At 37.7% G+C, this 25262-nt stretch overlaps 1 protein-coding gene across 1 annotated transcript in view; it reads left to right on the top strand.

Annotated features, from left to right (window-relative positions):
- Window positions 1-24295, top strand: part of mmp2 (matrix metallopeptidase 2) — a 28154-nt gene extending 3859 nt beyond the window's left edge. The window contains exons 3-13 of the mRNA XM_049471017.1: window positions 227-375; window positions 2244-2372; window positions 2528-2701; window positions 3702-3875; window positions 6684-6857; window positions 7614-7769; window positions 7877-8003; window positions 17510-17646; window positions 17944-18103; window positions 19495-19604; window positions 23284-24295. Of these exons, the coding sequence (XP_049326974.1) occupies window positions 227-375; window positions 2244-2372; window positions 2528-2701; window positions 3702-3875; window positions 6684-6857; window positions 7614-7769; window positions 7877-8003; window positions 17510-17646; window positions 17944-18103; window positions 19495-19604; window positions 23284-23384 (1591 nt within the window). The 3' untranslated portion in view covers window positions 23385-24295. The remainder of the gene's footprint in view (window positions 1-226; window positions 376-2243; window positions 2373-2527; window positions 2702-3701; window positions 3876-6683; window positions 6858-7613; window positions 7770-7876; window positions 8004-17509; window positions 17647-17943; window positions 18104-19494; window positions 19605-23283) is intronic.
- The last annotated feature ends 967 nt before the right edge of the window (window positions 24296-25262 follow it).

Here is a 25262-nt window from a genome sequence, read left to right as displayed (position 1 = left end):
TCTTTAATTCCGTATCATTGTATTAACAAAAAAGATGCAGTATGAAATTTGGGTTTAACATGATAATGTAAGTTTCTTTTCAGGTTGCTTAGCAAAATATATTGTCTGATTCATGTATTCTCATGTAAAGACATTTCCCATTAGCTGATTTTCAAAGTTGATGTAAAATCAATGGTCAGATAACTGAAAAACTCAACTCAAACTAAACTGCATCTCTCCTCTGCAGGATCTTGGGACATACTCCTGACTTGGACGAGGAGACGACTGATGATGCATTCTTCCGTGCTTTTAAAGTCTGGAGCGACTTCACTCCTCTCACCTTCACACGCATCACGGAAGGAGAAGCTGATATCATGATTAACTTTGGCCGCAACGGTACTTACAAATACTCTCTGTTGTATTTTTGTTTACTGTATTTTTCACACTATAAGGCGCACCGGATTATAAGTCGCATTATGCAACACTAGTAAGGAACAGGGGTTTCGCCATGTTTCCCCTCTAATTCAGCAGGTCTCACCGCTGGGTGGTGGTGGTGGGTATTACTAGGTTAAGTAAAGTTAGGCTAAGTTAACAAAACTGTAATACTTCAAAAAACACTTTCTTTCAAAGTCAAACAAGCGCTGGATGTTAATCTACACAGATGTCTGTCCTGAAAACAGTTTATTTGGGTGAGTAAAGAGCTTCCATTTACTGTTTGTACAGTAAGCTGAGATTCACAAAAGTTTCCAGCATTAAGGGTGGAGCATTAGCCGCTAACCGCTAGAACTTAGCGGCTAATGCCAACCGACAGCACTACACATTATATAGTAGAACCACAAAGTGCAGCTCAGTTGAATGGAAACTGTTGCTCATGTCTTCTGTATTGTCAGAAGAAAAAACAGACGGGTTAATCAAACGTTAAGAAAGCTGTTACTGGAGATCCCAAAGCTGAGGAAGCATGAACTGGTGAACTGCAGCTCAAGCTAATAATACTGTAATATGCATGCACTATGTATAAATACATTATAAGTACATAATAAATATACTGAAGCAATGAGAATAACTCTCCTTTTGACTATTAAATTTGTAGGTTTTTTTTACACTATTCAACAGTTATCCTCTTGTTTTGGCCAATAACTATAACCAATCAATTATCAACACATTCAGTTTACAGTGGCTTGCAAAAGTATTCATACCTTTTGAACTTTTCACATTTTGACATCTTACAACCTCAAACTGAAATGTATTTTTATTGAGTTTTTAAGTGATAGACCACCACAAAGTAGCACATAATTGTGAAGTGGAACAAAGATTATACATGTTTTTTTTATTTATTTTAAAAATCTGAAAAGTGTTCAGCTCCCCATATCAATACTTAGTAGTGCCACCTTTCGCTCCAATTATGCCTGTCACAATAATTGCAATATCGATTTATCGTACAATAAATGAGCATGACCTCAATAACGTTTGATAATCGTGATATCTCCTATTATTGTGTTTATTTGTATGTGTGTTCACACATATAACAGTGAACAATATTTTAGCCAGTCATGCTTCAATAACTGTGAGTCCATACACACAGTGTGGACTAAAGTAGGTGAAGAAATAAGTATATAATACCCAAACTAATTATAATAAATGATTATTTAAATGTTTGCTGTATTTAAAAAGTGTATAATTACTTTTTATGTTATTCTGTTATCATTATGTCAGTGGCATTTAATAGTCTTAAAATTACAAAAATATTGTGTATCGCAATAAGTTCTGGGACAATATATCATCCACAAAAAACAGGCCTAGCTCCAATTACAACTGTAAGTTTAGTGCGGTTTGTCCACTGTAGCTCTGGCTGTATGTTTTGGGTCATTGTCTTGCTGGAAGGTTTCTCTTCTTCCTAGTTTTGAGTTTTTTGTAGCCTCTCAACCCTTTAGGGCAGCAATATGTAAATTGATCATGAAGTGTTCCCTCGAGGCATGGCTTGGGAATGCATACACTTGTACAGGCTAATGGGTTTTTATCTTGAGTGATGCTGAATACTGGCCAATGTGCTCATGGCAAGTTGATGTGAATTATCACAGTTATTGCCTGGCCTAAAAGAGTTGTGGCAGATTACATTTCATTAAATGCAATACCTTGTAGAAACCATTTCCACCCTCAGTGGACAGAGCAGCAACAGTAGGTAGTGATTGTGACTGATGGCATCTGGTTAGACATGTCAAATGTGCAAATACATTAATTCTGCAGTATTTTGGTTTGTTTCACAGAGCATGGTGATGGTTATCCATTTGATGGGAAGGACGGACTCCTGGCTCATGCGTTTGCGCCTGGACCCGGGATTGGAGGCGACTCCCACTTTGACGATGATGAGCAGTGGACTCTGGGAGATGGGCAAGGTATGCTTCTTTATAATCAGTGCAGCATCTAGTGCTACATCCTCATAAACGAAAGAGGTTTTTTACTTCCTGTATCCTTGAGCATATATTCCTTAACTGGTTCCAATTATCCAACCAATTATCTTTCTATTTGTTTGTTTTTTTGTTCTCTGCAGTTGTGAAGGTGAAGTTTGGGAATGCAGAAGGCGAGTTCTGCAAGTTCCCGTTCCTTTTCATGGGCACAGAATACAACAGCTGCACATCTCAGGGACGTGATGATGGGTTCCTCTGGTGCTCTACAACCTACGACTTTGATAAGGATCAGAAGTACGGCTTCTGCCCACATGAGTGTGAGTTGCTACTGTTTTTGGCTGTACTGATTTAAAAAAGACCTTTTTATTAAAACTTTTTTTTTTCTGAGTGCATATTGTTCTTAAAGAAGCTTCTTTACTTCTTCACCCAATTCCATTTGTCATTTCCACCACTATCTCTCTATTGCTTTGGTGTATCACCATTCATTTAGAAAAACTGTAGCTTATTGTGTAACATGTTCAGGTTCCGCCTTAAATCACGCAGCATTACAGCCTCAGATAACAGAACATAACTGCATTATTTAAGGTGGAGCAGGACATTTAGCTAGGTAGCTAGCAATCATTGATTTTGTGTTTGCTACGAGGAAAATGGCCATAATTCACTGAGAGTATATTAAACTAAGATAATGCGATGATTACTGTTATCGAGAACAGCAAATATACTACATTTTTGGATTTCATTGGTCGTTGTGCCGCCATGTTGCCAGTGATTTCCTATAACCCTCCATTTGAAGTATTTCTCTGAAAGATTTCCATTTGGAGACCCAACGGGTTGAGCTAAGTGGTATTGGCAATAGTTGAAAAGCTCTTGGGTCACAATATTCTTGCATGGTTGACCAAACGTTCACATAGACAACTAACTGCATTGTAACCATAATGATTTATATACCTGCTTATGTTCTGCATATGTTAGTGGGGGTTTCTACTTGAGGTCTCCACTTGATACAGCAGCAAGAACACCTCATACAGATGTAGGTAGACCTTCCTCAAAATTTTCCACCATTTTGATGACCAGTTTATAGCGTTTGGCTCAATGATCCCCAAAAGATACATTATATTTTTGGCTTGTTATGGCTACTGCACCTGCGCAGATCTCCATTACCTGACATTAAAAGTAATAATCTGAAGACACACACCAAATGCGTAGTTAGCAGCAACTGCACAGTATCGCAGTAGCACAGTATCAGAGGATAGGATAAAATCTATTGGGACACCCATAAAAAGCAGAGAATAACAAGCTCTTCTTCTTATATTTCAGTGCTGTTTACACTGAGTGGAAATGGAGATGGAGCCCCATGCAAGTTCCCCTTCACCTTCCAAGGGGAAAAATACGACAGCTGCACCACCTCAGGTAGAGATGATGGTTACCGTTGGTGTGCCACTACTGAGGACTATGACCGGGACAAGACATACGGATTCTGCCCTGAAACTGGTACAGTATTTCCCTCAGTAACTCAGAAACATCACATCACACTGAATCAAAAGCAGTCTACAAACTCTGTTCCAGACTTTCAGGTGTGAAAAACCCATTTAGATGGAGTACCATCATTTCAGAGAACACTATATATATATTTTTTTTTAGAGAACGGCAATATATTTTTAACCATTGGCATTGCAATGTGACAGCCTGTTGACAGGTCTGCACTTCAGTTCGGCACAGTTTTGCGCAGATATTTCCAGTTACAGCCGAAATAATTATTTTTATCCCAGTAAAATGCTCCTATTTACCTTTTAAATAGCCATTAAAATCTTAGATTTAAGGGCCGATTATTGCTGTTTTGTTGTTTTGCTCTTTTCCTCAAGTTTTGAGTGAATAATCGGCTGACTCTAAAGCGCTGACTCAGCTCCCATCGGTTCAAATCTTTGACGCGAGACAGACGCACGGGTGGAGGCGGGCTGATAATGTCACAAGACCTGCATTGTTTAATATTGCGATATATATATTGTCAAATATATTTTTCCAATATCGTGCAGCCCTAGTGGAAATTATACTATTCTCCTATTCTCCATGGTTCATGTTTATCTTTTGCTAGAGCTGGGCGATTAATCATTTTTATAAATTAATTCGAAGTTACAGTTAAGGACGATGTGTTTTTATGAAAATCGATTTTCTGAGTTTTAATTTTTGCCACCGACGGTCCCCTCTGGGCTCCTGTACTTCAGAGTGAGCTTAGCCCCTCCCTCCCTCCCGCGCGCACTGTTTACAATTTTTTTTAGCTTGTCTCTGTTTGCACTTTAACCGCAAAGGAGACATTTAAGTGAAAACAAAATAAATAAGAACTAGTTTTTAACCATTTCTTAATCATCTTTAATTAGATTTTTGGTAGGGTAAAAAAATAGATTTATATCAAAAATCGGATTTAAAAAAAAAAAATCAAAGTTTTTTTTTTGTGGGCCAGCTCTATCTTTTGCAAATGTTCCTATTCTGTTGGCAGTACTTCTCAACAAGGACTAGACATTATATCTGTGGCATCTTCTATCTCCTGCAGTCTCCAAGAAGGCTGCAGAAGTCTTTCTCTCTTTCTTCTTTACGTCTTTTTTACTGTGTGCTGGCAGTGGTTATTTTCCATTGTGTCAAGGAATTGGCTAAAGCTGGCCAGGAGAGTAGGCCTCTTCATCTGGATCTAATTCGCTGGGAATGCAACTTCACAGTGTGTGTGTTCGTCGTATAACCTCCTGACTGAAAAGCAACCCAGGCCTTGGGCTATGCCAGCCGTGACTCCAAATAAAAGCTCAGCAGCCCTGGAAAAGTGAAGAAAAGCCCCTGGTTTCAGTGCCACTTTTCTGGGGATTTTCATTTCTCAACTAAAATGTCCTCGCTAAGGTTTAAAGCATCTGGTATCTCTCTGCGACTCTGTTCTACCCTTTCTACCGATTCTTTAGACAGATGCTCTCTGTTCCTTTCTGTTCCACGGATCTGAACTCTTTGTTCCACTTGCTATTACTTCACTCTTGGCCAAAACACAGGCATGCTGTTAACTACCAGTGGGACGTCTCAGTCGCTTAATGGCGGAAGTTCACTTGACTAATCTCACCCTGCATACCGGAACGCTCAGGGTTCTGCGGTTATGATAAAAAATCCTTTATCTCCAGCTGCAGTGTGATGTGGTCTGCAGAGATTATAGCTCTCAAACGTAACGGTGCAGAAGACGGAATTGTGAAAACTATTCATACCGTTTTGAGCATTGGATACACACAGTTTAAGCAAAAAGTATAAAAAAGACTTTTATTAATTATTTCTATATCTCTGAGGGGAAATTAGTGTGCCAGCATCTTACTTTCATATATATAATTACACAACAGGGGTGGGCGATATAGCCCTAAACTATGATCGGTCCGATATATCAGGGTATTTTTCAGATAACAGTATTCTTGGCAATATGACAAAATCTAGAATTGTTTTTAATTAATTTCAAGAATATACTTCTTCAACAAAATGAATATTAAAGTTTTATTTACTCTAAAAATAATAAAAAAATTAATAAAAAATTGTAGTCACTAAAAACAGCAAAAAAAAGATTTGTCTTTTTCATAAACAGTAACTTACCAAAAAGTGATTTTGTATAAATTAATTAACGTGTATCAACAAAAATGTAAAAAAAAATCAAATAAAATAAAGTTATATAATAAAAATCTACCATAAGAGTAAAGTGGAATATATTTAGTGCATGTATATAAACTTCAAAGAAACAATTAAAAATAAAATAAGCAAAACACACACAAAACAGATTGCTTTCTAAAATATTACTACTACTAATATCAGGATATTAGATTTTTTTTTTGCAATGCTATTTCTTACAATACAATATGGCACACCCTAACTACAGAACGATTTAACAAAAAATACAAAATAAAAAATATATAATAAAAATGAGAATAGAAAAAAAAAATTAGATCAAATAAAAATAATAGGCAGAAATGGCAATTTGTGGGTTGCATAAGGTTTAATACAGTTTTAGGCTAATTTACAGCAAAGGGGCATTTTGTTTCTTTTTCCCACCCTAGAGACCACTTTACCTGTCAAACATTAAAGCTTTAAATCGAATTTGCCTGCATGATTGTAAGAATTCTGATTGTCTTTCATTTTTTATATACTTTCCTAAGGTTTTCCATTTTTAATGCAGTCTTACATACTAAATACATATAAGTGCTACACATGTTTGTAGTTATTTTATTTTCCTTTGTATATATTTTTAATTGTTCTGTAATCTTTTAATACATTTCTTCTGTTCTCCTGCAGCAATGTCCACTGTTGGAGGTAACTCAGAAGGTGCTCCCTGTGTCTTCCCCTTCACCTTCCTGGGCAACTCGTACGACTCGTGCACCACCTCTGGTCGTAGTGATGGGAAAATGTGGTGTGCTGTCACCAAGAGCTTTGATGATGATCGCAAGTGGGGCTTCTGTCCTGATCAAGGTATCTGAGCACGTAAACATAACATTAGATTAGATGGAGATTTACAGAAATGTTTTTTTTTTTCCAAAACCAAATAAATAAAACATTTATCTAAAGGCTGAATAAAGTAATTATAATAATATGTTTTTCCGTAGCTTGTCATTCATATTAATTAACCTAAATGTATTTTGTCTTGCTTTTTAAATTAAAAAGCTATTAGGTTAAATAAAATAATTTAATGATGTTTTTAAATAGCTTAGTGGACATACCAACAAAGCACAGTACATTTACCTCAGCAGTGCAACTATTCTAATAATTATTTTACTTCACCAATGCTGTTTCAATCAGTTGTGCTATTCCAATCATAATTTACCTCAGCAGTGCTGCTTAAGTCACATGTGAGAGTCACAAAGAGATGCTAAGGTTAAATAAGCTCAGCTAAGGTTACGTGTGATGTATGATTCTGATTGCTTTATTTTGTTTATTGTAAAAAAATGAACCTGCAGTTTGACTGGTCTCCCTAACCGGCTCTGTCCCTCACTCCCTGCTCTGTGCACAGCAGTGCTCACCGGGAGAGGGGCTTGGTGGTGGTGGGGGGCTTCCACCACATCCACCTAATAAATCCAAATGTTAAAGGAAAAATTGAAATAGAACTTCAAATTAATGATTATTATTATTTTTTTTTTGCTATTTACGGTCAAATAATTTCGGTTGTCACATGTTTGGTGCATCTCTAAACCTTGGTCATTATTAAACAGAGCATCTCTCGTTTTCCAGGTTACAGTCTCTTCCTGGTGGCGGCTCATGAGTTTGGTCATGCTTTGGGTCTGGAGCACTCTGAGGACCCCGGCGCACTCATGGCTCCCATCTACACCTACACCAAGAACTTTAGGCTTTCTAATGATGATATCAAAGGCATCCAGACCCTCTACGGTGAGCTAGAATTTTATTTAACATTAAAAAACAAACAGATTAAACGAATAGAAAAATCATGGAGCCATTAAACAGGATTTTACTCTCTCTGTCTTTGTCTTTTACAGGTGTGCCAACAGATAAACCCCTCCCACCCACTCAGGGTCCTGTCACGCCTATGGATATCTGCAATGAGAACATCATATTTGATGCGATAGCACAGATCAGAGGAGAGATCTTCTTCTTTAAAGACAGGTAATTTACTAATGCACATCTAGAAAATGTTTTGATGAAACATCCCCTGCAACAAATGCTAATGTTACAATTAAAAATTGTTTGACATTGACTTCCATTGGAAGAGAGGAAGAACCATAAGAAAGATTTTTTTTCTTTTTACAGTAAAGTTGCAGTTGTAAAAAAAACTGTTTATTAAACATTAATATATATATATATATATATATATATATATATATATATATATATATATATATATATATATATATATATATATATATATATATATATATTAGAGAGAGAGAGAGAGAGAGAGCTCTGGAAAAAAATAAGAGACCACCTAAGAATGAGTTTCTTTGATTTTACCAAATTGAAAACATCTGGAATATAATCAAGAGGAAGATGGATGATGCTTGGATTTTTATACCAGGAGTGGCATAAAGTTATCCAAAAGCAGTGTGTAAAACTGGTGAAGGAGAACATGCCAAGATGCATGAAAACTGGTGATTAATTCCACCAAATATTGATTACTGAATTCTTAAAACTTTATGAATATGAACTTTCTTTTCTTTTCTTTTCTTTTGCATCATTTGAAGTCTAAAAGCTCTGCATCTTTTCTGCAAATAAATGCTCTTAATGACAATATTTTTATTTGTAATTTAGGAGAAAAATTGTCTGTTGTTTTTTAGAATAAAACAACAATTTTAACTTTACTCAAACATATATATAAATAGCAAAATTAGAGGAACTTAAAAACTTTGTTAATTCAGCTACCATTAATATCCTAGTCCTGTTTATCTTCATCCTGTTTAATTTATGTAAACTGATACACAGTATGATGAGCAGTGATGACATAGTTACTTTGAAAAAGTAATCTAATTACTGATTACTCCTTTAAAAAATACTTAATTACTTATTTTTAAAAGTAACTAAATTACTTTCAAGTTACTTTATTAGTTACCTTCACAGCAGCTGCCGACAACATACACACCCCTGCCACTTCAACACAACAGTTTTGTCAAAACTCACTTTATCGGAAGCTTCACTCCACCTGGTGGGACTTGCTCTGTAAGTCTGACTGTGCCGCTGAGACTCCAAAGGTTTCTCCAGATTCTTCTGTTTATTCACAAAGTAAACAACCAATCTTGATATTTATCATCTTTAGCTGATACACCTCAAAATAGTTCCTTTATTTCCAGCTAGAAAACATGCATCTCTATCCTCTTCCAGTGTTTGTTTGTTGCGCTGTGTGCACGTGGTGTTACACGTGAGTCATGCTCATGATGAAAACGTGACGTAATTGTCGCGTAGGCGAGATGTCACTCTCCAAGACGCAAGAAGAAAGCAAAAATAGACCTTTTTATTAAGGAAAATTACAAAAAAAGTAAGGCACAGTGACTTGGATAAGTAACTTTATTCTGATTACTTTAATAAAAATAGTAATGCGTTAGATTACTTGTTAGATTACCGGAAAAAATTGCCAAATTAGAGTAGCGCATTACTAAGTGCTACTTTTTTTTTTTTCATTTAATTTATACAGTACAGTATAAAAATGTACATAAAGCTGCATTTCTCTGCTCCAATCATTCATCAGTATTGTGTTACGTGGACTGTGGGCCTTCTGGCGCTGCTTAAAAAAATTATTATATGAGACTATTATTATATCTATGCAATATGATTTCAGGTAAATCAGAGTCATTGTTCAGTATAAATTATTCAGTCTATTCACTTAATTATCCGGACAAGTATGGCAGCAGTCCTCCAGGCTATTTCTACTTCTGACCACAAAGCCTCAGATAAATGTACACATCATTACACAACACTATTTTTACATAAACTGTTGAACTTCTGTTTTACTGGTCGCAAAAAAAAAACTTCACAAATTGCAGCACAGTTCAGGGAAGACTTGTCTTCAGTGAAACATTGTCTGAAGTCTGAATGGTGGGAGTAGTGCTCTTTAGTGAGTTCCAGGCAATGCAGAATTATTCATCTGTTTTTGTGGTTTTAAGAAACTGCTGTCAGGAAATGGACCTGCATCCACAGCAGGAAATTCTGAACCTAATTCATCTTTTATAAGAAAATCAGATCTGTTTGAAGTTGTTATAAATGGGAATAATAATGTTTGAAGTGCTATAGCAAATGATGCGGTTTTAGTTGTTTTAACAGGGTGAGATATTAAAGCTATGCTGGATTTGTAGCCACACTGTAATTCTGGTTCAGAGATAAAGTAACCTTAAATTCTTAGACCAAAAACAATAGCTTTTCATGAGCCTTTTTTAGTATTGCTGACTGTAGCATGATTACATAATTATGACCCACATAAGACATTCCATTCGCCTACTGTAGACTTTCCAGAGCATCAACAAGTAGGACCTGAGTTAAAGGGGCAGCTTCACAGAGCAGTGGCTTGATTCTGTATTTAATATTTATTTTCTCGAATAAAATAAATAAAAAAAAAATATGTACCGTATTTTCCGGACTATATTACGCAGAGACTGTAAAAAAAGATGGACGCCGTGTCGCCGTTCCCATTCATTCAATGAAAATGAAGCCAAAATTTTCCTCCATGTGGGCGATCCTGCAACCCGAGTCTGTGCAGTAGAGACCAGAGGAGGGAGAAAGGGTTAGGGTTAGGGAAAGTAGACTGTGGAAAGTAGCCTACTCATTTGAATAACCCCGCCCCTGAGGGCTGCCTCGAGGTCACAGACTGCAGAGCAGAGCGGAGCAGAGCTGACGGTCTGTTATTGGTCCCGCCCATATCCAGCCCTTTTACAATAACCACACCTTTTTTGAATAGAGCTGAATAACGTTTTAAAAACGAATTCTGTGGGGATATAAAAATATGACAATATAAGCAGAGGTTACACTAGCTGTTACATTTAAATAATGGAGGTAGAATTACAGTATATTAGAAAAAAACGTGATTGAAAGTTGTCTGTTTTGCCATTGAAACCTATGGGGATGGGTGGAGTTACACAGCTTTCTGCAGCCGAACAGCAGGGGGCGCCCGACCTGTGGTGGCTTCACTTTTGAGAGACGATGCTCTGTCCAGCTATATACAGTCTATGATATTACGCACCGATATATAAGGCGCAATACCTATGAACTAGTCTATTTTCATACGTAAAGTGCACCGGATTATAAGACGCAACTTTGTGGAGTGTGCACCGCGTTTTCGCAGTGTGACGGCAATTTTTCTCTAATTTAATGCTGTTAACACTAATAAGGATGCCTACATCGAAGTGAACAAGGGTGTCGCCATGTTTTCCTGCCGTAATCAGTGTACGGATGCCCACAGAGGACAAATGCGATGTCGTTACTACACCATTAATCACTCAATATAGACTGTGGTAAATCTTTTAGTGTAATTAGGTAGCTAATTAATTAACATTAATATTGGTTGTTTAGCATTTAAGGTTAGCTATTGACCCCCATAGTGTACAGTATGTTTCTGTTTGAGTTCAGCGATGGTTTAGCTGGTCTACAAGCATCATCAACCTGACCAGGCTTGACTATACTGGTCAATTAGCATATTCACCAAGAATGACCAAAAACCCAACTAACGGAGAACATTGGAAGAATTTTTCGCAATTTGTGTGGGGCGCCAAGTGGTCCAGCAGTCTAAAGCACTGTCACTATGATCGCTGGTTCGAATCCTGGTCATGCAGCTTGTCATCAGCTGCCGGAGCCCTGAGAGAGCACAATTGTTGCACTTTCTTTGAATGAATGCTCTAACAGCATTATTTGCAACGTCCAGAAAATGTTCTACTGACCAAAAATTGTTGGGTAAGATCAATTGTTGGGAAAATCAAAAAGCATGCAAAGCCTCTACTTAGCATTAAGCTAGTTGTAGTGGGTAAATGAAGATTTCATTTGTTGTTAGCCATGTCAATGTGTGTGTGTGTGTGTGTGTGTGTGTGTGTGTGTGTGTGTGTGTGTGTGGCTGAGCTAGTCCTTTATGTAGAATGTGACTGCAAGTATATCTCATAGCACATACACAGATACACATCTGTCCTCTCCAGATGTTCTCTGTCAGGGACCAGTTCCACTGGGGGCAGCTAACCCAAATAACACAATGCTCTCTCTGCAAACGTCTTTGAAATCAGTAGTTTTAACACACACATGCACACACACACAGAGCAGAGGGAGATACAGTCTCTAATGAATTAAATGCAAAAAGCACGCCTACACATACACACGCTGTAGATGAATTTTAAACGGAACTAGTGAAAAAAAGTGAAACGCTGTCCAAAGCAAACAGCAGCGAACTGAAAAGCGTGCAGTCATAGCGGCTCGCTAACGTCGCCTCAGAGCAGAGCTGCTGGGGTAAGAGAGAGCCACCCACTGTCCTGAACACAGAGCCATCTTTAATTCCTCACAGCTCTGGAGCTAACGATGATAATCAAGAGACCACACACACACACTCACACACACACACTCAGGCAAAGAGTGTGCCTGTGTGTCTTTTAGTTGGGAAATTATTTGCCATTTGTTAATTAATAAATTCTACATAATAAACACATAATATATAGTAATATTTAATACGATTTTAAGTGAAAGACATAAAGTAGCACATAATTGTGAAGTGGAACAAAAATTGTACATGGTTTTTAAAAATTAAATCAAATAAAAAACGCAAATGTGACGTCCAAAATTATTCAGCCACCGATATCAATGCTAAGTAGAGTCACATTTTGGGGTTTGTCTCTACCAGCTTTGTGCATTTAGAGACTTTTGGATATTTTTGCCCAATTCTTCTTTATAAAACAGCTCAATCTCAGGCAGGCTGAATGGAGGGCGTACCTCAGATACTCAGTAAAATTTAGGTAAGAACTTTGACTGAGCCATTTGATCTAAACCATTCCAATGTAGCTCTGTAGTGCTGTATGTTTGGGGTCATTGTCTTGCTGGAAGGTGAATCTCCTTCCCAGTCTTAAGTCTTTTGCAGCCTCCAACAGGTTTGTGTTGGTCTTTTACTTAAAATCTCAATAAAATACATTTCAGTTGTAAGGTGACAATTCTCTGGCCACAGGGCACCCGTGGTGGCTTAGGAGTCTAATAGTGGCTTAGCAACTAATATACCACACATATAAATACCACTTATGCTGTAGCTCTATATGCCTTAGTTCTGTTATTTATTTTCCATGGGATAATACATCATGGCTTTAAATGGGATGAATATTCCTGGAAATGATAGAATTGAATACTGGAAATGTCATTATGAAAGAGTTATGATAATAAACATATTGCGGCGTGATCCTGTAGTACCCAGAGTCAGACAGTGAAGAGGCTTTACTTTACTGTGGAGGAGGAGGATGACTTTAGCCCTCAGATATTCACATTCAGGTCACTTACCACAGCTGTTTAAACCATTGGAGAGAAAGGAAAAGAGATACTGAGAGACGGGAAGAGAGAAAGAAAGAGAGAGAGAAAGAGACAGGAGGGAAAGAGAGTGAGGGGGAAATAAAGAGAAAGAGGAGCAAAAAGAGAGGGAAATAGACTTTTACATGCACTTTAATATATCAGAAAAGTGTTACACCATAAAAAAGGGAAGGAAAGAAAGAAAGAAAGAGAGAAAGAAAGAAAGAAAGAAATGGGAGATTGATGTAAAGAGAAAGAAAGAAAGAGAGAGAGTGAGGGAAAGAGATAGAGAGAGGGGGGAGAGAATAAGAGTGAGGGAAAGAGAAGGGGAGAAAGAGGTAAAGGGGGTGAGAAAGAGAGTGAGGGGTAAAGAAAGCCAAAGAGAGAGGGGGGATAAAGTGAGTAAGGGAGAAAGAGAGAGGGAAACAGAGAGAGAAAGAAAGAAAGAAAAAGAATATAGAGAATGGGAAGAGAAAAAGAGTGAGAAAGAGAGAGAGGTAAAGAGAGAGATAAAGAGAGAGAGGTAAAGAGAGAGATAAAGAGAGAGGTAAAGAGAGAGAAGAAAAGAGAGAGGAGAGAAAGAGAGTGAGGGGTAAAGAGAATAAAGAGAGAAAGAGAGGTAAAAGAGAGAGAGAGATAGAACTGAATGATTTATCTGTCGCTCACGTCCTTTATTGTGCTTGTGCAGCTGTGTTTGGAAATTCACGTCTTCTCTGATTACTGTTTTCAGTATATCATATTAATCATCAATACATTCCTTACTTTCCGACTTTTCCACCGAGTCTTTGAGCTTCCCAGCAGTTCTTCCTGCTGTCCTGTTGGAGCATGTGTAAGAAGGGAATGCTGGCGCGTCTGGAGTCCCTGAAGGCTTAGTTTTTGCTGCTCTCTGCACCAGCAGGGAGTGGTGTCTGGAGGCTAACCATTTCATCACCTCTAATTAAACCTCGTCTACCGTTCTGAACCTGTCTGGAGGCTTAGACTGAGTGTAGTTTGGTAGAAACACTTGTTAGGTTTAGTGTGAGGTATTGAAAAGGTTTAGCAGCTAATTCAATCTGAACCACATGTACAAATGCATGGTGTTGTTTTCTAATTGTCTGCTGTTTGTTTAGGATTTGTTCATATAAATCTTTGTATGTGTGAGAGGGACATCGCGTGAAAATAAGCCTTTATTTGTAATAGAATGAAAGCAGCCTAAACAATAGTAATCAATTAATGCATTACTTTTTATATCTATATAAATTTTTATATTAGTTTCCTAGCAGTTCTCAAACCAGCCATGATAAACTTTATTTCATGAAAAATTGAAAACCTCTGGAATGTAATCAAGAGGAAGATGGATGGCCACAAGCCATCAAACCAAACTGAACAGGAGTGGCATAAGGTCACCCAAAAGCAGTGTGTAAGACTGGTGGAGAGCATGACAAGACATGTAAAAGTTATGATTAAAAATCTGGGTTATTTCACAACATATTGATTTCTGAACTCGAGTTATACCATTAGTATACAGTAGTTATTTCTAAATTGACATGAACTTGTTTTTTTTTCTTCTTTTGCAAATAAATGCTCTACATTACATTATTTTAATTCGTTTTTTAAGAGAAATGTTGTCAGTAGTTTATAAGTTTATAGAAAAAAAAACTAAAATTGTTAATTTTACTCAAATATATAACTTTACGTAAAAGTTATGCAATAAAATCAGAGAAACTGAGTATTTTAGGTGGTCTCTTTATTCTTTTCAGATCTGTAGATAGTCTTATAATAAATGCTAATTTATATATTAAAAAAAACTTCATATTCTCTTACAATGAAAATCACCTAAATGTTATTTTTATTGGTGAATTGCTACTGTTATCTCTATACATCTCTATTATCTTTATCTCACATATACTATCTCATTATCTTCAGACATAATGTCATGGTTTTGGGATGGTATCTCATTATTTTAAGATACAATGTCACTTTTTTGGAATACTATATTATTATGAGATACTAAATCACTGTTTTGGGATACTATCTCATTATTATGAAATACTATGTCTCTATTTTGGGATACACTCTTTATTTTGAGATACTAAGTCACTGTTTTGGGATACTATCTCATTATTATGAAATACTATGTCTCTATTTTGGGATACTATCTCATTATTATGAGATACTAAGTCACTGTTTTGGGATACTATCTCATTATTATCAGATACTATGTCTCTATTTTGGGATACTATCTCATTATTATGAGATACTATGTCTCTATTTTGGGATACTATCATTATTTTGAGATACTGAGTCACTGTTTTGGGATGCTTTCTCATTATTTTGAGATATTAAGTCATCATTGTGAGAGGTTGTCTCATTACTTTGAGCTATTAAGTCAATAATAGACTTTCTTAATATCTATAATTGAATTAATGAAGAGATCCTTTCTATGAGTTTTATGATGCTTTATGGTTTTTGGAATATAAAAAATATATATATTATTTTCAGTTTAAATGACTGGGTACTCAGAGGATGGATGTAAAGGGTTAAAGGTTACAGTAGCCAGAGGTTCTTTGTTGTTTGCACAGAGCTAGCTGCAGCGGGCCGTTTTTTGCTACGCATCAAAATGCAGTGGCCGGATCTGCCTTTTCTGAGGCTGAAATATTTTGGCCTTTGAAAAATAGGTCAGTGGAAAAGAGGTTGAGGGGTGGGGGGTTGCGTTGGGGAGGGGGGTATTGTTGGTGTGCTGAATGCTGGAAAAGCGGGCGAGTTTGGGCCTGTTCCGCTGGCTCGGCTCTCTCAGCCGCTGCCATAACGAGAAACAGATGCTCCAATGAATCACCCCATTGTGGTCAGGCCATAGATCTACTAATGCAGACTCTCTCTCTTTCTCCTTTTCTGTCTCTCTCTCTCTCTCTCTCTCTCTTTCACAAACACAGTTTCTTCACTCTTTCTCTCCTTCTGTAACCCCTCTGGCTGCCAGTTCTCGACTCAATTTGATGTGATGTTGTTCTATTGCTGTAACCAACCCCACAATATGGCCTTAACATAATTTCACATTATTTTAGGGTATTTTTGAGGTAATATTTTTGGCAATATAAAAAAAAAAAACACAGAAAAATGTGTTAATGTCGAAAATGTACTTCTGCAACAAAATAAATATGAACGTTTTATTTCATGTAGAGACATTATAACTTGTAAATATTGTCTAATTTCTAAGCAATAAAGTAGCTAATCAAGACTATGATAAATAAACAATGCTAAATAATGTAACGTAAAAAATACTTCCTGTTTGTGTTTTACTACAAAGTGTCATATCAAAATTTTTATAAAGGTATACAAAAAAGGTTAACTGTGCAATGCGCAGCGAGATTTAATGCGTCCGTGTGTCTTTGCTATTGTACAGATGTGACTCATAATTCTAATTTTAATGAATTAATCACTTATTCTCTTAATTAATCATGGGTGTGTTTTGTAACGTGAAAAAAAAACAATCAGCATACCACTTACCATTTCCTTTTGAAGAGTCAGGTGAGCTCTGATTTTGGCGTATTGGTATCTTAACGTTGCAGTGCTACTGCGTTTCTCAGCAGAGGACACTTCTCTGCTCGTTCACGCTGTGAAGGTGCATGAGCAGGTCAATTACAGGGACAACAATGCTACTTTATTTAATATTACGGTTATTTGAGATGTCAGAGTTGGGTTTGTCCACTGCTGCACTGTACACTGTCCATGTGCGTGTAACGAGTGTGGATGTATGAGCTTGAGCACACCCAGTGCACCTGTGTTGCCAAGATAGAAATGAATGTCTGACTGTTTTCAGGGTTTTATTCAGTGACTGGCGCACCTCTGTTTTCCATTTCCAAGATAGCATTTAGCTATCTTGCCAGAAATGATATGCCAGAAATTTACCTGAACACACCTCACTTCCAGACAACCACACCTTTTTGTAAACATCTTGGCTATTTAAACGACAGGTGCAAGACCTGAAAATAGACTGTTGGTGAGGTATAAGATAGCAATGAGCATTGCAACATGCCAAGTTTTTTAATCATATCACCCAGCACTAAACCTTCCAACAATGTTTCTTAAGTTTGATTAATTTATGGTGTCATTCAAGTTCAGGAGTTTCTAGTTTTAAAAGTGGTGAATCATTCTGTTACTGTCTGTCTGTCTCTCTGTCTGTCTCTCAGGTTCATCTTCAGGACTGCTAATCCACACACTAAGCCGTCAGGGCCGCTGCTGGTGGCCACGTTCTGGAGTGAGCTCCCTGAGAAGATAGACGCTGCCTATGAGAACCCTCTGGAGGAGAAGACCGTGTTCTTTGCAGGTATGATAATAAAAGGGAATTAATTGCGGTTCTTTCATTGTTATTGAAACTAATCTAAATCTGACACCCTGCAGTGTATACATAATTGATATTTGAGAAAGAATAATGAATTCTTAATTAAACTTTACTCATAAAGTTATGCATAAAAATATACTTATTACCTAAAGTTTTTAAAGACTTCTGGACAATCTAGACAAATTCCATGTATTGTTATTAAAAATTCAGCACATTTTAACGCACAGTTGCTATTTATGTGCTAATATAACTCATAGTGAATGTATGTTTGCTGCATTATAGGTGATGAAATGTGGGTGTATTCGGCCAGTACTCTGGAGAGGGGCTACCCTAAGAAGCTCTCCTCCATGGGATTACCAACAGACCTGCACCGTATAGATGCGGCCTACTCCTACCACAAGAGCAAGAAGACCTACTTGTTCTCCGGAGAAAAATTCTGGAGGTACCGTCCCTGTTTCTTTGCGCTACAACTTGCTAAACATACATTTCTTGCTTTTGGTCTCCCCCTACAGTTGGGAAGTGTAACTCACACAATGAGACCACTAAAGGACATTCTTTACACATGCTTTTCTGGACAAGCTAAGCAATATATAATTAGAAAAATAGGACTTCTGTGCTTCATTTAGCCAACCTAAAGCAACTTTTTCAAGAATTGGTATTTCTTGCTTCTGGGTTCCCTCCTACTGCTGGGAAGTGCAGTTCACACATTGAGACCACTTTAGGACACGCTTTACACATGCTTTTCTGGACAAGCTAAGCAATACAGAATCAGAAAATAGGACTTTGGTGCTTCATTTAGCCAACCTAAAGCAACATTTTGTAAGAATTGTTATTTCTTGCACCTGGGTTCCCCCCTACAGTTGGGAAGTCTAATTTACACATTGTGACCACTAAAGGACATGCTTTACACATGCTTTTCTGGACAAGCTAAGCAATATAGAATCAGGAAATAGGACTTGCAGAGACACAACTTACTTTCTTACATCTATTGTGTAAATTTGACCTCATTTTACCCCCTGTCTACATTCATTGTGCATAATATGCTTTTTCATCAATATGGCAAAATTAAAGTACTTGCTATAAAATTCAAACATTAAAATGACCAATAACGCTGGGCTTGAAAATGGTTTAAGGCTAAATGAGATTCTTACCTGGTCAAGAACGTTTTAGAACTTTTTAAGATTTTTTGTCTTAGTCTTTACTTGTATTAGATAAGTGTAAACACACCCAAGATGCATTTAAAACAGATACAGATCTGATTACTCAAACCACATGTATTTGATAACCAAAGCCCCTCCCAGTACAACCCAACGTCTCCCAGTTTAACTGAAATATCAGTCATAAGACAGCAATCAGATTTCAGTCTGATTAACCTGAGACACATTAAAGTAAGTGTAAACACAATTCAGATAGTAATCACACAAAGTGATCTGGTTTAAACAGAGTCGTTTGGCTTAATCTGATCCCAGGCCTCTGTACATCCAGCCATTACTTAAACTTGGGTGCTAAATTCAACAGAGGTGGTCTTGAGTACAACCCTAATGAGAACAGTATGCATTTCTAGGCAGTGTCTCTCTATAAAAGGAGGGAGACAGGAGTAAATCAGCTTTACTGTATGCATGAGATGACAGAATCAATCTGCAGTTCCAAGGAATTTCCAAAATTACAAAGTCCTTCTAACATTCCGAGCGCTAATAATCATAAATCCTGTTCTTTCCCTCCTCGCCTGTATCTGTAGCGATCCATCACGAGTGTGTTTGGGGAAAATGATGGAGGTTGTTTGGTCTACTGGCATGTGAGCAGCTCTGATTTTTTGCTGTAATAACTCTACAGGTACAATGAAGCCAAGAAGAAGATGGATCCAGGCTTTCCCAAACTCATTGCTGATTCCTGGAATGGCTTACCTGACGATTTGGACGCTGCGTTCAGTATGAACGGAAAGGGTAAGGCTTTTCTCTTCTTGCTCAGATTAAACAAGAAAGAAAGTCAAACAAACACTCGGTAGATTGAGTACGGTTACTGCTGCACACTTACGAAAACACTATATGACTGTGACATGTAAATCACTGCCTTGTGGGAAATCTGATATAGCTGTTAGATTGAGGCATTTTGGGTCAAGCTGTGTTCTTGGCAATGCATGGACATTTTTTGTGGTGAGAGTTGTTCTTGGGGTAAGTGTAGCTCTAGCCACAGACTGACCCTGTACGTTTGTGTGAGTGTTGGTGTGTGTGTTTGTGTAGAGTGTTGTCGGGAAAGTCTTATGCAAATCATTGCCAGATCTCATTACGTTTTGCGTCAGGCCATCATTAGCCACAGAAAAAGTGCACACTAGCCTAGCCAATATGTGTCTGTTCACAAACATATAATAGAAGTCTGCTTAGATATGAAAAAATATAGGCCTAAATCTGACCTGTAACTTAATCCTTAATTGTGAGACCTAAATTATTTTATCTTGACTTACAAAAAAAAAAAAAAAAATTAGACTGCACTCTATTGTATCTATATTGTAGTCCTTGTCTCTGGCAGATACACTGCCTAGCCAAAAAATATATAAAAAGTCTCCACCTGGATTTAACTAAGCAAATGATGTGGGGTTGATGCTGCAGTTGGTCTGCAGGTCTAGGTTCAGCAACAGTATGTGCTAAAAGAATTAGCTCAGCTGACTACCTGAATATACTGAATATAGACCATGTTATTCCATCAATGGATTTTTTTTTTCTTCACTAATGGGGCTGGAATTGTGAAAGAGTTCAGAGTTCAGGGAGCATGAGATCATCATTTTCACACATGGATTGAGAAGAGTTCACCACAGAGTCCAGATTTTAACCTCATTGAGAATCTTTGGGATGTGCTGGATGGAGAAGAGCTGCTTTGTGAAGCGGTCAGACTCTACCATCATCAATGCTGCTGCAAGATCTTGGTAAAAAATTAATGCAACACTGGATTGAAATAAATCTCATAACATTGCAGAAGCTTATCGAAACAATGCCACGGTGATTGCGTGATGCAATCAAAGCTAAAGACGGTTTAACATGGTTCCCTGCCTCTGTCTTATAAAAAAAAGCTATTAGAAGCTACTTTTGGGTAGTGTACCTCTTGGTGAGAGATACCTCTTTAATACACTTATACTCATCAATACATTTTGCCTAATTGACAAAACTTCAAAAAGAAGAATGTATTGGTTTGAGAGGAGAAGAAGGTTATTGTTTTGATGAATTTCTGGTCATCTGGAATGGAATTTGCGTTTTTTTACATTGAATTCTGGTTCAGGTTGTTTTTGGAGTTCGAGTATCTAATCTTGGCAATAAGTGTTGCCTTCCATGTCAGGGCTTTTATTTTCAACTGGCTTTTTAGCGGGATAATTCTCCTCCACAGAACAATTGACCTTTTTTATGGAACCAGCTGGCTAATGCCAGCTTTGGCAATGGACAAGTGTACAGGATCTACAGGACCAGATGCAACTTCTAAGAAACCTGTATGCCTCAATACCCAACTGTACATAAACTGCCTGGCCAAAAAATAATCGCCACCAAAAAAAAGGTCACATACTCTCTAATACTTAATTGGACCCCCTTTAACTTTGATTGCAGCAGGCATTCACTGCGGCATTGTTTCAATTAGCTTCTGCAATGATACAAGATTTACAGTATTTCAATCCAGTGTTGCATTAATTTTTCACCAAGATCTTGCAGCAGCATTGATGATGGTAGAGTCTGACAGCTGCACAAAGCAGCTCTTCTCCATCCAGCACATCCCAAAGATTCTCAATGAGGTTAAGATCTGGACTCTGTAGTGAACTCTCTCAATCCATGTGTGAAAATGATGATCTCATGCTCCCTGAACTCTGAACTCTTTCACAATTCCAGCCCCATGAATCCTGGTATTGTGATCTAGGAATATGGCCGTGCCATCAGGGAAGAAAAAAATCCATTGATGGAATAACCTGGTCTATATTCAGTATATTCAGGTAGTCAGCTGACCTCATTCTTTCAGCACATACTGTTGCTGAACATAAACCTGCAGACCAACTGCAGCATCAACCCCAGATCATTTGCTTAGTACAATGCAGTGTATCTCATCTTGTATGCAGACTAGAGATGCCCAACAGGCTACTAGAGACTCCCCAATAACCGTAGCCTGTTGTCAAAGTACAGTAATACTCTCCCAAGATCATACTCTTAAGGCCACACAGATTATACACTATATACAGCAGTGCACACACTGAACTGGTACTACTCCTACTCATAGGTACACACACACACACATATACTCTTTCTCTCTCTCTAAGAAAACATAAATAGAGCAGGTCTGTATGATCTGTGAAAGGAGGCTCTGTGTTGGTAATTAACCACCTGGATGCTTAGAGAGCAGGGAGTGTGTTTAAGCTCGGATTTAGCCAGTGCTGCACCAGTGCTGATGTTCCCTGCTTCTGCCTCCTCCTATAAATGCTGCTTACTGGTAGTTTACCAGTAACAGTTTAAAGGAATATTCATAGTGGATGCTTTGTTTACAGTTCATTATGCCTCAGCTTTTGAGTTTACCACATTAGCCTGCTCCCAGCATGGGTGCAGGAAGCCTTGCCTGTTTACATAACCTCATAAAACTGCCAGCATCTACACAGCATCAGAGACAGAACTGTGCAAAAGATCACTCTTTTACAGCCTCAGATCAGAGAGTGTTGGTTCTGTATGAAAAAGCAGATAAAAATGCAGTTTTACTTGTACAGGGGTTGGACAATGAAACTGAAACACCTGTCATTTTAGTGTGGGAGGATTCATGGCTAAATTGGAGCAGCCTGGTGGCCAATCTTCATTAATTGCACATTGCACCAGTAAGAGCAGAGTGTGAAGGTTCAATTAGCAGGGTAAGAGCACAGTTCTGCTCTAAATATTGAAATATTGCAATGCACACAACATTATGTGTGACATACCAGAGTTCAAAAGAGGACAAATTGTTGGTGCACGTCTTGCTGGAGCATCTGTGACCAAGACAGCAAGTCTTTGTGATGTGTCAAGAGCCACGGTATCCAGGGTAATGTCAGCATACCACCAAGAAGGACCAACCACATCCAACAGGATTAACTGTGGACGCTGTAAGAGGAAGCTGTCTGAAAGGGATGTTCGGGTGCTAAAACAGTTTTCAGGAGAGAAATCTGTGTAGATTAACATCCATCGCTCGCATGACGTTTGAATTATTTTTTAAGGATAACAGTTTTGTTTACTTTTGTTTACTGTTCGCTTAGCTTTACACCCTGCTGAATTAGAAGGAAAACATGGCAACACCCCTGTTCATTACTAGTGTCGCATAACGTGCCTTATAATCTATTGCGTCTTATGTATGAAATTTGACCAGAAAACAGACAGAAGCACTTTACTCACCCAAATAAAGTTTTCAGGAGAGAAATGTTTTTTTTTTTTTGAATAACAGTTTTGTTTACTTAACTTAGCTTTACACCCTGCTGAATTAGAAGTAATACATGGTGACACTGGTGCGCTTTATCGTGCAAAAAATACAGTAGTTACTACAGAACTGACACATTCAGGGACCACATAACTGATCCTTTTTATAGATTTTTATGGAAGTTTTAATGACATTCCCTGATGTTCTTTTTTTGTTCTACAGGCCACAGCTACTTCTTCAAAGACTCCCACTATCTGAAAATGGACGAGAGCCTGAAGATCATCAAAGTGGGAGAGGTCAAAAAGGACTGGCTGCGTTGCTGAGCAACAGCACAATCTCCAGCCACAGACTGACCTTTAACCTCGGGTCACCTTATCACATTCCACCATGGTGCTGGACTGTTCTCCCCCTCAACCAGGGCGAGGACGCTCTAGCCTTAGCTAGCCTGAGAGGCTCCATCATAGTCACTATGCTCTGGGTCTCTTCTGTAATGGAACAAGGCCAAAACCAGAGAGGTCATTAAAAAAAAAAAAAAAAAAAAAACGATTTGTTGTTGATGAGTTGTTATACAGTGTGACTTTTTTTTAAAGGAAATAAACAAAAAGAAATTGTGTACTGCCACATTTGCAAAGACATCAGGTATGTCCCCACTCCTGCAGTGGATTTACATTGTAATATACTGTAGTTATTTTTACGTAAACTGGATTTATTCAAGTAGGACTGCAAAAGTACAAATTTGTAGCACAACAGTTTGTCAGATGTTTTTTTAAAAAAAGTTTTACCGAAAAAGCCTTAATTTGCCTATTAGGTTGCCTGTTCAACAGTTTTTTTTTATGTTTATCTGATAATGTTTTACATTTCATAGGGAAAGCACTTTGTACGTTGATTATAATTGTGTTCTGCAGCAGCACAAGAGACCAAACATATCAGTAGCACATCATTTGTGTTTTTAATTTTTTATTTTTTTTTTATTTTATTCTCGTAATTTTTTTTTTTTTTTCATTTTTAAGGGAGTATATTGTGAGGTGATTCAGGGCACGGGTTGCCTGAGATTATATAGGAATTTGTTTCATAATGGACAAGAAGGTATCATGAAAATGCTGGTGATTAATCGTATGTACTATGATTTTTATCTTTTGAGTTGGCATTATAATTCTTTTTTTTTGTATTTGCTTTGTGCACTTTGTCACTATAAGTAATTCTGAAAATAAAGACAGACTGTCCAGTCTTCTCATCTGTTGTGTTTTTGTGTGTTTTAATTGTATAAACCAGTTACATGTGGTAAGTTAAGTTGTATAGGGCATCTCCAAGTGTTACTTTGGGCATTTCCAAATGTCACTTTCGGCATCTCCAAGTGTTACTTTGGACATCTCCAAGTGTCCTTTTGGCCATCTCCAAGTGTCACTTTGGGCATTTCCAAATGTCACTTTGGGCATCTCCAATTGTCACTTTGGGCATCTCCAAGTGTCCCATTGGGCATCTCCAAGTGTCACTTTGGGCATTTCCAAATGTCACTTTGGGCATTTATGAGAGCTCAGGTAAATATAAAACCCTTCACGTTAGCAGTGCTGGATGCCGCTGGGAAAGAACATATCAGCTCGTTTATCAGCACATTACAGCACAAAGGAATGAAAAGAGCATTTATCACTAAATGTAGTAAGGCATCTGATGCGTGAAAGCGCTTGCCTTGCGTAAAAGCGCATTCCGTGCTTAAAAACGCGCGCTATTCGTAAAAGCGCATTCCGTGCGTAAAAGCGCGGGCCGTGCGTAAAAGTGCATTCCGTGCGTAAAAACGCGTGCCGTGCGTAAGAGCGCATTCCGTGCGTAAAGACGCATTCCGTGCGTAAAAATGCGTGTTACAGGTAAGAGCACTCTGTGCTGTGCGCAAACGCCATAAAACGTGACTGCTTCTCAGGTCTTGCTTATTTGTTTACTAATATACTTTTTAGAGGAACAATATTCTAAATACTAATATAGTATTAATTAATCAACTATGTTAATCTGTTTAACAGATCTGGACAGTCCAGGGACTCTTTTTAAAGCCATAATTAAAGAAAAGTCTTAATTTGTATAAAATGCACTCCGATTGTCAGTGTCCTAAATCTGAAAAACACCCATTTGACAGTTTTTTCTCTTTTTTGTATCACATAAATTAAGCATAAAGGCTGGATTTTCTTCAAAAATTGTTGTTTTGAAAAGTA

The sequence above is a fragment of the Astyanax mexicanus genome, chromosome 23 (genome assembly GCF_023375975.1).
Source record: "Astyanax mexicanus isolate ESR-SI-001 chromosome 23, AstMex3_surface, whole genome shotgun sequence".
In the NCBI taxonomy this organism is placed as follows: domain Eukaryota; kingdom Metazoa; phylum Chordata; class Actinopteri; order Characiformes; family Acestrorhamphidae; genus Astyanax; species Astyanax mexicanus.
Note: the sequence above shows the minus strand (reverse complement) of the source record. Positions and strands in the feature narration are given on the sequence as shown.